Here is a 14428-nt window from a genome sequence, read left to right as displayed (position 1 = left end):
ATAAATATTTATTTACCGAAATTACTATTGTCCCTTTATAAATAGCTAATTTTATGATAATTTACTATAATTTATTTTCTTCTTCCGCAGATATTAATTCAAGCATTTAAAGTTTCTTCAATGGTTTTTCCCTGGTATCTTTCAATGTGTAAACCTGCTTCATCAATAAGACTGATATGTATATACATGCACACGGAAGGTTTATGACAGTTATTATAATTGGATTGCGCGATGATAACCTGAAGCGACAGCGAACGTAGGTCGAAGACGTCCTGTTAGAATTATAGGCATCAGTTTCTCTAACGGCTTGAAATACTTAGTTGTTAGAGTACATAACACTGTAATTTGGTAAATATTTATGTTCTTAGCGAATTATTTATATTTATTTATAGCTATTTTAGATTGTAATGCATTTAGAGACTAAGATGTCGTTTGGTATTGTAGTGTTTCTCGAAAGTGTGAGCCTTGAAGGAATCCTTTTAAAAAAAGGTAAAAATACTAAAGGGACATTCAATAAAACGACAACTCAGCTGAAACATTAAGAAAGCTGCTATTCTAAACCAATTTAGACCCTTCAAATGCTGGAGGAATATATATTTAGGTCGCGTAACTATGAAGTTAAGTATATGCACCTCACCGGTTCCGTAGTAGTGTTTACAGAGACTTCAGGGTCGGAAGTTGAGACCATCCAGACTGAGGGCCGGCCGAGCAAAACGTTCATTAAAGAAAAAAAGAGGTCGAAAAATAGTATCAGACAGTAGAGAGAGAACGACTTCAATGTCTGTACCGAATATTATAGGTTCGAGCGTAGGCTCAGGTTCATGCTGGGAAAGCATGTTGAGGGCGTGCGTTACTATGAAATGTTGCTTAAAATAAAGTAATCAGTGCTGCTAGGTATCTCGAACTCTTGAAAAACCTCGTAAACATGAAATATGGCGAGCAATAGCACGCGGTCTTGCTTCTCGTCAACACAACTCGTTGCGATAACCTGCAATTATCGCCTGAATTGAACAAAAGAGAATCCAGCGATGGCTTTAACCTTTTTTTTTTTCAGATTTAAGTCTGTACGATTCTGATTGTTCCTTCGCCTGAAAACAGGAACTAGATGGCATAGAATATCCTATCCTTGATTCTTTCAAACAGCTATCAATAACCAGAACAGGTAGGGTGATACAAATCACAAGTGTGCAGCTATTGAGAAGCTTCCAAAAAATTAACCCGTGAATAATAAAGTGGATTATATGTAACATATACCAACATGCCACTGGAAGGTAATTCAAATGTTTGGATCTGATAAATAGCTCTGAATAAACTAACAACATTTCACTACAGGTGCACATTTCTGAAAGAGAATGTGTTTTGAAACCGATTTACCCAGTCATTATGGTGGTAACCATGTTTGTCTATTAAAGTTATGCACACATTAGTCGCCTAGATTCGAAATATTCGCGGTTAACTGGCCCTTATACAAATATTACAACCAGAAAAAGGCCAAGAATTATCACAGACTTATTTTTACGGATACTTTTCATGGTCGATCACAGGGACTAAGAGTGGCCACATAGCCATCAGCGCAGCTAAAACTACCACTGGCGACGAGGCTATGTTTGCGGAAACAACCCGTAAGGAATTGAACGCTGAAGTAGGCGTTCTGAACGCGGTTGGTCCTTTCGCAACGGTAGTTCTGAGCGATGTAAATCCTTTTCTGAAGCCCGAGCGAATAGAAAACGATCCGAGAATACGATAAATCTGAAAGGAAAAGGTGCCATAATTGTGGCTAAACTGGTGGCCTAACAAAACTGCAACTGATCTTCTTGCAAGTATAAATATAACGCAAAGGAACATGCAACTACTCCGTCGTTAGGCTAAAAGCACAAGGAAGCAATTGGAAGAAAACGGTACAAGAGCAACAACCGGCGGCAACAGTCAACAAAAGAAGGTGAAATGGTAACAAGGAAGCAACTGCAAAAGGAACGACCAGTAGTGGTCAACTTGAAAACGACTCGAAAGAATGATTTAAAGACCGTCTAGAAAAAAAAAAGACCTTCACCCTAACCTGTAATGATCAGCCATCTCAGTAAGACAGATCGTAGCAGCGATGGATAAAGTAGCTAACGGAAGAAGTGATAGGCTTCTATTTCTCAACACAATGTTTGGTATGAGAATGGTGTTTAGAAATAGAAGCTTAGAATGAAACGGATGGCAAGAAAAAGGGCATACATTATCGTAGGCTTCCTAAATCTAAACAAACAACCAAATTTTTATAATTGATGCTATAAAACCGACTTCTTAAGGGACAGGAAGGGTGTTCTTTTTAAATCCTACCGTTGTGAGCACAAATTTATTTAAAATAGTAGCTGAATAGCAGGTGGCCTTAAGAGAAAAAATGACTGTATAGAACTTTCCATAATGAAGGAGCATCAAAGGCAGACCCTCGTCAAAAGGGGTTCAGACTGAATAACCTAGAATTCTTCAAGGATCTAATGCAAAGAGTTACAGTACAACACACATCCACAAAGACGAGGAAAAGCTTTGCAGAGCATTTTAAAAAGCTCGTTCAGTAGCCAGTGACCCTACCACGCGTGGAGCTGATGCAGCCAAAATACTAATGGAGTACAGCCATTGCTGGTGCTAGAGCGTGTTTGCAAATCCACAGGGTTATCCAAAAAACTAGAGGAGATACATTAATGATCATTGAGCTGGTGACTACATATGAAGAACGCTAAGCCACCATGAAACACCTAATCGGAAACGGAAATACCAAATGAGCAACTCGATAAAACTAAGATAACTGGGGCCACTTATACAAAGCCGTCAATGGTAATACGCCTCTGAAGTGACGTAACCAAGCAGAAGACCATTCACATTTTACGCAAACTGTTATCTCTGCATGTAAACTTTAGACGTGGGGGCATATAAGCGAACATACTTTTATTTGGGGGATAGGCCACCCACTGTAATCCTAGCGTTTTCTCGAAACAATTAGCATCTTCTTCGACGATTTTCCGGAACTAATCGTGAACATGGCAAGATAAATCTTTAAGGGGATAAGCAGGCTGTCAATGGAAGAAAGTGAAGATGGTGCTGATACCAAACGGCAACGTGAGATACAGACGCATGTGCTTAACTAGCACCCTTATAAAAGGTTTCGAAGCGATTCCAGAAGTTCGCAAAGTTTTATACGTTCTTTGGCCTACGATATGGTTTCAAGAGGCGTAGCTCGGTACTCTTAGCAACAACACGGGTGCTCCAGAAAACTGAACCTAACTTCAAGCATATCGTTTCAAATAGGATATCGAAAACAGGCTTAAAATGTGCCCCAGAGAAAAGTAAGCAAATCTTGCTCATTGTACAAGAAAGATACGGCTAATCAATTATCATCTAAGATCGGTTACCAAGTGGGGCAAGGTACTTGGGAGTGTTTTCGTACAAATCACTTGATAGTAGTTTACGTGTAAAAACTACTGTCGGTAAGCGGTGAGTTAGATGGCGAGGATACTCCCAAATATCTATGAAAGAATAAGCGAGGCCGTCACAGGCTGTTGACATTGGCCACGGAATTGATCGCTCTGGTCGGAGAACCGGCATCAACGACGACAAAAAGCAAAAATCTTTGCAAGACTAGAGAATAGTCACACTCCGCATTATATAAGCATATCGTACGATCAGCACGCCTGCAGCACTTCGATTAGTTGAGACACGACGCTGGGACCTGAAAATCAGAGAAAGGAAGTGTCCCTGGGGCAGAGACGATTTACAGAAATAAAACAAGCGGTAAGGGTCATCGCCATAGAAGGGTAGCACCGAAAATATACGGCCATCCCAAAGGGTAATCTTGTATCACTGGTCAAAGCCGATGGGCTGGACCAATCTGGTTTCACTAAATCACTAAATTCACTAATTCACTAAAATCACTAAATTTTTTTTTTTATCTAAACCGTAATAAGCTATGGCAATTTTCAAACCTATCTCTTCTTTACGCTTCGCTAAAGACTTGCGTCTATTGGAATTTAGGGGCTGATGACGACCCACCTTAAATTTTACTGATCTGTTCGACATATAGGCATTCCTAAAAACGCGGCAAAAAGGAAAAAAAAACAGAAAGAACCCAACATTGTGATTGAAGAGGCAGAAATGTACCAGTAATCCCGAGAGAAGGCAAATAAAAATTTGTGAAGTCTATATATAGCGTTACGGGCGACCAGAAAATTGGGTCAACGACCATAGCAGAGCTATTGAAAGAAAAAAGATAAAAAGAGCCAGATTTGCAGAGACGATACAGCTGCAGATGGCACATAGCGCGTCAAGAGAAGTTGGAAGTTCAAAAGGAGACCTGAGATTATCGAGCCGGTCAATTTTTATTCATCGGTCTGTATTCCTGTTCACGAAAGTCCGAGTTTCACTAGAGGGATCTAAACATGAAGTAAATTTAGAAAAATAAAAACAATAAAACTGGATATAACCACACCACACTATCTGCCAAGAACCGACAGTCTGGGTGATGCTTGGCAAAAGCACCAGACATGAAACTCGAAAAACATGTGCCGGACCACGTATAAGAAAGAATAATTAAACATCATTCTTCCATTATGCTGAGATTACTAGTAACGGAGGCTCACGATGCATGATTTACTTTCACACTTGTAAACCATCTGACAGCTAAAGCTATTGTACAGTTTCTGATATTTCTCCTACCCATACTATCACAAGCCTCGATTCGTCTATTGCAGGTATAATAATAGAACAAATTGAGCGTTACGTTAGTATCTAGGTTCGATGTGTCCCAGTCCTTACATAGATTTTACTCAAAAATGTTTAGCCATATCTACGTACGTGAAGTGCACAGCTTTATGAAGTTGTCCACAAAATAAACAACTATTTTAGTATGGTGGCTTACCATAATAATATTGACGTGTTGCTAGCGGCTCGTTTAATAAACGTAAACACAATTAGAGGATATTAAAAGGACTTGAAAGGCTTACCCCTTTTTCCTTTTTCTCATAAAGTGACAAGACAACTCGTGACCTTAGCTTAACACTGGCACGCTGAATTTCAAATAAGGGTGTATTCAATAGAAAAAATTAAGGCAGTCTCATAGAAGACAACGAACAGTTACTTTGCTGCTGAGTTACTGTAGCCTTCTCAGATAATTGTATACAATAAAGAAAATAAATTTAGGTAAGGGCTTTAAACAGGCGGTCTTTATGACCTGTGTTCTCAAAAGCCAAGTGCCAATTAACCTCGTATAGTCTGTCGCAGGCTTCAGGTTGTTTGTTTGAGCTAGATTTCTGACTTTTAAAGCTAGATTTTTAAAGCAGAAGATTTCACTAATGAAACTAATGAAGACAAGCATTTTCGTACAAGGGTCTATAGCCAAATTGTTTTTGTACGCGTCGTTTAGCAAGCCCAACAAACTTTTACTACATCCTTTAATTCCCCCTTTCCTCTTTCTTTTTAAACACACGTAGCACTAAACCACGGCTTTTTTTTGCTGTTTCTGTTTATGCGCTCACGATATTCATTCATATAAATTCATGTATAACGCAGTTAATGTAACTAATATTAAGTAAGTTTGACTTAATTTGCGTCTTCCAGTTGCGAGGTGAAATCATGGTAAGTCTAACGAATACGGGAAGTATGTGGGAATTTCTCACCTTATTTTTTGAAAAGCATAATGTTTAGATCAGAATCTTGGTCAGCTCATTGTGCTTTCGCCCAGAGTTTAGGCCCCTTGCCTCAATGTATTGGTATTATAATTTTTATTTTACTAAATGATTTAACGTTTGTACATTGAAAAAATGTCATAGAGAACGGAACATATGATTAGACTAATTTAAAATTTTATGCTTCATGTGGCGCAACATTCCAACAAAGATAGAATGATTTTCTTGAAAAACTCTTTGCGACGGATTCTAGCTGCCCCTTCTAAAATAGGTTTCGGTACCTCTGTTTAGCAGAGCATCAAGGACCTATCAGGACACGGGCAATCTAGAACACCTAGGGGATTACTTTCGTGTATTAACCGCTCCCCGTATTTCTTGAATTTATTTTAGGAGATAAAATTGTGCCGGATTCTTACTCAGACCACTTCTGTGTTATCTACTCTCGGTAACAAACACTTTAGATTTGCACCGTCACGGGGATCCAGTAATTTCGTTGGTATTAAGTGTATGGTTTATAGTCGCTACCGCTCGCCTGGTTACTAACTTCTATATAAGCATTGTCTTCTTGTGTACGTGCATACGTGATGATTAACAGTTCGATTGCTTTTCTCTAGGCCTTATGAGGTGCTATAAATAATTCTGATGCGAGTTATTCAAAAGGTAGTATTACCGTATAAAAATGTTGTTTTCAAATCCACAGCCCAGTGAATTTGCCAAAAACCCAACTTGGCTTTAAGCAGTCCATTCGCATATATTACGATAGTGTTACGCGGTGGGTAAAATGTGTAAGAAGTAAGTTTATGCAACTTTAACTACCGTGGCAGGGATTGATAATAGAATTTTTGTGTTTATCCGAGATAACCTAATATTTAATTACAGGACCTTACATAGCTTTGAATAGTCAGCTGCCTTTAGATATTTGTGCAAAAATATTTACTTCAGTTCAAATTATTATAACGGATGTATGTATTTGAAGTGTTTGAGTGTTGCCTGATAGAATTTAGATCAGTAAATATGTATTTATCAAAAATGTTCGGATAGAACAGCGCTTAATTCTTTGTGAACATTGTGCGTGGCGTGGAACAGTCCACGCACAACGGAACACTTATTTATATTGGAAGAGTCAAAGGTAAGTAATTTTTCTCTTTTTTATTTTTGCAGCAAAAAGCAAGTCATATTCGTCAAAGCTAAACGTAAATATTATATAGATAAGTATAGAAGCTATGCGGTAAACTTGAAATACGGCAAAATTCCTGTTTGTGAAAATAAATTTTGTAAGAAAGATTTAAACCCAAACGACCTACTCGCAGGTCTTCTATAGGTTCTACCTGTAGGCCGACGGTAAGCACTACGATTCCAAGATAACAAGTTGGTCTAGTTTGTAGTGATTATTCGATGCATCTGAAGGGTACATCGGTAGCAATTGATTGCAATTTACGTTAATGATGTGTTATGATTTGATGTATGCACCGGCGGTAAAGTAGTTTCAGTTAGACGTCTTTTGGTCATCGGACAGATACTAACGATTACGTCTGCGCGGTAGCTTCAATTAGTGCCGTGACTCTGATAAACAATCAGATTTTTCTGTAATGTATCGATGTCAATTACCGCTTCAAACACTCCCTAAACATTCAAACGTTCCAAAAGCGCCAACATGTATGGAAAAAGTAAATACGTTTTAAAACTGGACAGCTTTTAAAAAGCATCTTTCTTATCAAGGTCGTTTGTTTTTATATGGGTAACATATTGTATCAGCGATTTTGCTACGTAGCACAATACGATCATAGCAGCAGAATATTCGCTTCTACCTTTTAGTTGTCCAACGCAACGTAAGTGAGATGCTATTTGATGGCTACGCGGTACCAATGATGAATGAATTATCTAAGCTTGCTGCGGCGTTCATGCCTGATACCAAGCTTCCGGCTATCAGCAACTTTGGCCTGTTCTATAATAAGAACAACACGGCTGATCAGTGGTTTACCGTCGGAACGGGAGCGGGCGAGTATCCTTTCGCTACGATCCTCGAATGGAATAACCATACGTACGTATATTCAATAGGTAACATTTTTTTTGTGACTTTCTCTATTAGCAGATACTTCGTTTTTTTTTTTTTTATTTTCAAAAGACCGTCAATGCACTTCCGTGGACCTTTTGTGAAATTAGGGGCATATTCATTCCGTGACATGCGTCATCTTATATTACGTCCCGGGGACTGAAGCTTTACTGTTACATAGAAAATAGACTTTTCAATTATTAGATCATTGTTCGCTAGAAGCCAAGATACTACACTTGTACAAGTGGCTGTGCATTGGGGTCGTAGGTCAGTACATTGATAGGTAATAAAGATAACTCAATGAAACTCGTTTTATATCGCCTAACATTCTTTTTGTTTTTTTTTATCGAAACTAAGACGTCTCGATGGTCAGTAAGCTCATCAAAAGCTGTTTCGTACTGTCATTGGGACCGAAATGAGAAACTATGTTGAAAACTACAGTGTTTGAGTTGGATTAAACGAAAGATAACAAATATACAGCCTGGTTACCCTGTTGCAATTAGGATATAGGCGAACGTCAGGTAGATTACATGTTTCACTATTTGCATGCCAAATTGTGTATCGCAGGTCATTAGACTTCTGGAGCAGAGATAATTGCAACAAGATCAATGGCACCGACGGTGGACAATTTTCGCCTTTTGTGCGAACTGATCAAAAGCTGTTTGTTTTTGCCACAGACCTCTGCCGATCTATATACTTTGAATACGAAAAGAATACCCAGGTTAAAGGAGTTGATACGAAAAGGTGAGTTCGGATATTTAGGCAATGTAATAATTTAGCATGTTATCGATCCGTTTATGGTAAAGGCATTTGACCTTTGAACGATCGTCTTCCTTATCGATATCGCTAAATGATTATAAGAAAGACACTAAATTGTACAGCATACACGTAACAGCCCGATGTTGTAGTTCCCTCTGTTTGTGATCGCTCAGAATACCTTCGGCAACAAACTGTCGTACCTGCAGCATATATCAAAATACTGATGAAGAAATTAACCTTCCGATGATCATAGTTAGCTTCCTGTAAGCGACTTCACCGAGACAACTCTTACACTAAAACAAACAACCTTGGCTTCCTGATCACTCTAGGCCTTAGGCCGCTTTTTTAGCTAAACTTAGACACGAGACTATGCTTGGACCGCCAGTGAGTCGTACATAGAAACAGCTTTTTCAGCTTTTGGCTAAACTAAAAATATATAAACCGTAATTGTCGGATTAAGAGAGAATTTGATAGGTTCTGTTGTAGTCTAAGAAATGTCCGCAAAGTGTCATGCTCTATTTACCAGTACTACCTCTATGAAACAATGGTGGGCCCAATGAAAAATACGTAATGTGTGCTCTTTTGCTTAGCGGTATAGGTCCACGTGGGACATTCAGTAGACATGTCCTAGCCGAAGGATGGTTTCGCACTTTTATGCAACCCCAATTGGAGTGTCCTATACATACAGACTTTGCAAACATACTGAGGTTGTGTTATGTTTCTCAAATCTAGATATTCCGTATTGTTTATTATGCGTAACCCATAATCCCGGAGGTACAGTCAAAGACGACTTGTTCGAATCGCAGCCTCTAATTGAGTTCTTTCTTGTTTTTAGTTATACTTCGAAGTCTGTTCTTAAGTCTCAATGTACTCTTATATTAAGCTAGTAACCAAAATAAGCCTGGCCTTTGTAGTATGCGCAGCAAGACAACACATAAAAAAATTTTCTCTACTGCTGCTTATAGGGTTAGCAGTATATTAAAGAACTCGAATGTAGTAGATAACTATTGCCAAATACTCTTAATATTCCCTTAGGTTTACTGTTCCGGATGCGATTTTTGCCTCTGGTAAGCGGCAGCCAGAAAATCAATGCTTCTGTGAAGCGATAAACCGATGTCATGAGGGTGGAGTTATTCCCCTAAGCTCGTGTCGCAAAGGAGCGCCCGTCATGCTTTCTGCTCCACACTTTTATCAAGGTGATGCTAAGCTGGTGCAAGACGTTGCTGGATTGCGACCACAAAAGAAGTATCACGAGACTTATCTGGATGTACAAACGGTAGCTAGAATGAAAACACTTGGACCTATTTGAAATAAAATGGCTTCCTTAGATATCTACATCTTAGATCAAAAAGGATACTCTTCGTTCCAAATTCATTGTCAATTGCTCTAATTCTAGATTAATATATTCGCTTTAAATAAACGTAAAAGCTAAAAAATGTATTAGGTAAAGCATGATAGGCCATTAAGTTGCTCTGTTTAAACTATGTGCACGCAAATACCACTTGTTGCATAGTCGATAAAAAAAAAAAGTTTCTACGTCTGAAACTGTGAAAATCGCTGGTTTTTCATATAAAATGATCTCATTTTTTAATTAAAAATGATAACTTCAAAACTGAATGTGTAGCTTATACTACGCCATTTTCTGGCTAACACTACGAGAGTCCTTGGGACTACTTTTGTCTGTCGATCAGCTATGCGTATGGGATTCTCTAATACATATGCATTTTTCTCTTCATTACGCTAGGAAAGCACGATGATAGCTGATTGTACTTAATTGTAAGACTGTTCGAACATAGCTAGTACAAATATCTAAAATAATAAGTTGTCGAAAAGATATTGACCATTTTAAAGTAAACGTTGAAGCAATTTTTTTTATGTTTGAAAATAATCTTACTAAATTAAGTATGTGCTATTTTGATTGATTACCTTCTGCCATCTTCCTGGTAACATCACAGTCCCGTCACAGTCGTCGAATTTCTGTGGTTTCTAGACTAAAAAATTATGATAAGTCATCTTGCATGATTGAAGCTTAATTAACGCTATAAAAGGGGTTTCGCAGAGACCGAAACAGATGATAGTTAGATGGTGTAAGATATAAGATCCAGGCTATACGGCGGAAACATTAAAATTTCCCATAAAAATTCTTTCAGTTTTTGCCGGGTAGTGAAAGATGTATGTGGTCTGGCATCGTCGTAGCGGAAAACGACGCCTTTTCTATTCACTAATTCCGGTTGATTTTTTTCAACTGCTTTTTGTACACTTAATGGTTGATGATGGTAGAGATGCGAATTAGCCGTTCAAGTCGCCGGAAGCATCTACAAATGTATAATCCCGTTTCACACAGGATCACCTTCTTTGGCGTCTGACAGACCCGGCGTTTTGCCGCAAATTATGGATGACACGTATTTGTTTTTTTTGCTTTCCACATATTATCATTATGGATGATCGAGTAAATTATTTTGTGTCATTTCGTGCGGACACCAAATGTCGAGCTTCTTTATAGCCAGCTTTCGTCAAATGGTTTAAACTGTTTGAAGGTTGGTGCTCAGTTACTTGGCGATGTTGGCGATGTTTTTCCTGGTTGTGTGCCAGCCTTGCCTAACTTATACAGTAACTTCGTTGACTTTTTTCGCAATTAGTTGGTGACTACGAGTGGCCTATTTCACATCGAAGTTTTCAAACGAGAGTGACAGAACCATCTTCACCGTTTCCTTCCATAACGTGTTTTGACAATAGACAGCGTACACTCTCCTTTTGGGAAAGCCTGGACAGCTTCTGTGCTTGTATCGTAATAAAATTGTAGAATCGGGAGATTCTTTACAAAAATCTCGTCTATATCCAAGGCACTCTATCTTAAGTCTGGATGAAAGCATTCCAACGCAACTCATTTTACATGAAATAGACATCTAGCTAGAAAAATGGTCAAGACTTTTTCGACAATCCAGTATGTATACCCATCGCTATTAGCACCTTGATGCTGATAACTTAAGTAGATTTTCAACATATTTAGGTGCTATGGTAAGTTTACAGCCGATCGAAACAATTTTTGTCCTTAAGGGTTTAGTCGGCCCCGAAATCCAACTTGTAATTCTGGATTGGTGCACTTTCAGATGACAGGGCTGGTTCTGCGTGCCGCTAAACGTCTTCAGATTAATATCGATCTCAAGCAAAGCGATCTACTTTAGTAAGGCTTTCGTAATGCTACTACAAGTTGTTTTTTCTGTAAGACGCTAAATAACTTTTTTAACTTGGTTCCTTGGTCTTGTAAACGATAGACTAGCTTTTACCTAACGAGACATCAATCTAAGAATCGTGGGCAAGTAATCTTCAACTTTATCACTCTACGTGCGTGTTTTTTTCTTCAATTTTATCTTCAATTGCTATTGTATCGCTCGAATTGCCCCTAATGCTTGGGAGAATTATAAATTAGCGCATATTTTTCTCATACATAGACCAATATAATAGGTATTTTTTTGTTTTTCAATTTATTTACTCAGTGATTCCGAAATATCGTAGTAACAGGACATAGACAAGAACTCGCGATAAGTTATGCACTTTTTGGCGCTGTTCAGTCTTAACAATAGAATAGCTGTAATAAAAATATAACTTTGCACTCGCGTGCAGTTTTATAGCTTTAAGCGATCGGATGACTCAATCTAATAGTTTTATTGAAGGGGCCATATATTGATTGAACGGATTTTATAATTTTAGCCCGCTCGCGAACGTGTCCAGCCGAGTCATGCCTATTGCCTGGGTCGAAGAGGTTAGTACACCGTGATTTGAGAGCGCTCTTACTTAGCGTTTTGTCACAACGACTGATTTGCATTAGTATGCCATAGGTAGAGTCGTTCTTCCTATCGGAGCAGAGCTTCTTTAACTTGAAAATCATGATATCTTCCACAATTTGATAGAATTCGGTATAGGACATTGGTCGATTACCTGATTGCGTATCTTTCTTGCTACAACGTTAAAATAGAGTCTATTTCTCCATGAACAGCGGAATAATGTTAATTTTTCGGCCTCTAAACGGCGAAATCGTCAAGACGTCTACCACGTTGCGGGGTGTGTCAATAGCTCGAAGGCACTAAGGCATAACTAAATACCAGCGTACAGCATTACCACTTTTGACACGAAAAAACAATGCAGGTGTCTTGTTGCGCTGTTGTTCGATAATCTTGCTTGGCAATTAATAGATAACGTGGAAAATAGTCAGCAAATCGTTTACAGAAAGCGTGCCAGGCAGAGCGTCATGAAGATGGTTTCATTAGCCTTTCTGTTCACGAGCTCGTTTACGGTTATGTTAGCATGGCCTGCGATCAGGCAAACCCACTTGCTAGACTACACTTAAAAAGAAACTTTGCTTTAGAATTGTCCACTTACTTGTGTAACACAAACCTAATTTGGTAATTAGGTGCCTAGGCAGGTAATATACCTATTCATGCAGGCATAGGTGGCAGTAAGTTTAACTCCTAACAAACAAGCAGATAAATATGTAAGTAAAGCGCAATAAAGGTTATCCATAAAGTTATTGTGAAAATAGGCGAAAAATAAATAAAGCACCTTTAACTGTTGTTGTTACAGAGGACTGCGCCAATAACCTGTCTAAAAATCTGTTAGAGATTGAATGACTCAGATTAATTGTAGAACGACTAAAACGCTTGACACTGCTTAGGGTCGATTATACTGGATATAACCCTCCGATTTCTTCCGTTTTCCCTAGCGTATGGAGGCAACCGGCCCGATGACGGATGGTCTCAAAGAAAAACTAATCTTTCCTCAAAAAATGGGTGTCCTGATTTCCACTGCTGCAGCGCTCGGTGGCGCTATCGGCGCGATCGCCGCCATTCTGGTCATTGTCGTACGCCAGGCTGGCACAACTAGGAGCGCCAAGCTCCAGCCCTCAAAGTAGACCTAAAACAAGCAATCATTATCTTCATCAAAGGAAAAAGCTAGAGAAGACTCGGCAGCTACCCATTTTCACTTTAGAGGATTAAGGAGATACTTAGACAAGCTGATCAGCTCAAAGAACAAATCATTACACAATTACAAGTACATAATACAATAGCATGTGAGGCAGTCGAACTTCGGAAAAGGCTGAGCAACCCTCTGAGGGTTTGCCATGTGTAAAAACGAGGGTTTCGTTGTCGATGGTCCATTCAAATTATCCTAAACAACTAAATAGAGCAAACTGAGTGTCTTCGACGTAAACGTATCGCCCGTAGGACGTTGGCCGAATAAAAAATGTTCCTAGTGAGACGGTTATGATACGGTCCAATGTACAAAAGGAATTTCCCCGGCGACAAAAGATCGAGCAATCGATGAGAAATTGCTCACGACAATGAGGTACACGCCAAACGTACATAGCCTATTCATAAGTGAAATAAACCTTTTGAGAATGGTAAGTTGCAATTCGGTCGTGTGACCGTGATACGAGACACAATCACGATGTGAAGTAATGAAGCAATGAGAAGCATTTAGCTGAGCTTGTTTGAAGGATTCACGTCGCAAATACAAAATGTAATAAACTCTCGTTCATAGCGGAATGAAATCTAAAAATTCATATACTATATATAAATAGAATATAGATATAGATCCTTGCTTTGAAGCGTCACCTGAACTTTTTGAATTTTAATGAAAGCAATGTACGAAAATAATAAGTGACGTAGCTATATACTATTGTGCGATGCGAGTCTCAGTCATCAACTTCAATTATGAATTTTTATTAATCTACTAACAGATTCAATTATTTTTATTACCCGTGGCCCGACGCTAACACATTTTAGGAAATCCTGTTTATGAAACACCTGCCCGAACGCGGTAGACTTCAAGAGGACTAGACGTCACCTTTCTTTGGGGGCTGGACAAGGACAAAAAAAAGTCGATCATTCAAAGCTAATGATATAACTGCGATTGGTTGCATCAATATTATGTTTATTATTACCTATATATATAT

At 38.7% G+C, this 14428-nt stretch overlaps 1 protein-coding gene across 8 annotated transcripts in view; it reads left to right on the top strand.

Moving 5' to 3' along the window:
• The window catches only part of LOC111246579 (lysosome membrane protein 2-like), a 48771-nt gene extending 34349 nt beyond the window's left edge, over positions 1-14422 (top strand). For 4 of the 8 annotated variants that reach the window (XM_086983249.1, XM_022796403.2, XM_022796402.2 and 1 more), the window contains 6 exons: positions 7479-7704; positions 8284-8460; positions 9511-9751; positions 11586-11659; positions 12187-12238; positions 13196-14422. In XM_086983249.1, the coding sequence (XP_086839375.1) occupies positions 7479-7704; positions 8284-8460; positions 9511-9751; positions 11586-11659; positions 12187-12238; positions 13196-13384 (959 nt within the window). In that variant the 3' untranslated portion in view covers positions 13385-14422. The remainder of the gene's footprint in view (positions 1-7478; positions 7705-8283; positions 8461-9510; positions 9752-11585; positions 11660-12186; positions 12239-13195) is intronic. The other 4 variants (XR_002671714.2, XR_015323443.1, XM_086983248.1 and 1 more) reach the window with 4 other exon arrangements.
• The last annotated feature ends 6 nt before the right edge of the window (positions 14423-14428 follow it).

The sequence above is a fragment of the Varroa destructor genome, unplaced genomic scaffold (genome assembly GCF_002443255.2).
Source record: "Varroa destructor unplaced genomic scaffold, Vdes_3.0 BEIS01000003.1, whole genome shotgun sequence".
NCBI lineage: Eukaryota > Metazoa > Arthropoda > Arachnida > Mesostigmata > Varroidae > Varroa > Varroa destructor.
Note: the sequence above shows the minus strand (reverse complement) of the source record. Positions and strands in the feature narration are given on the sequence as shown.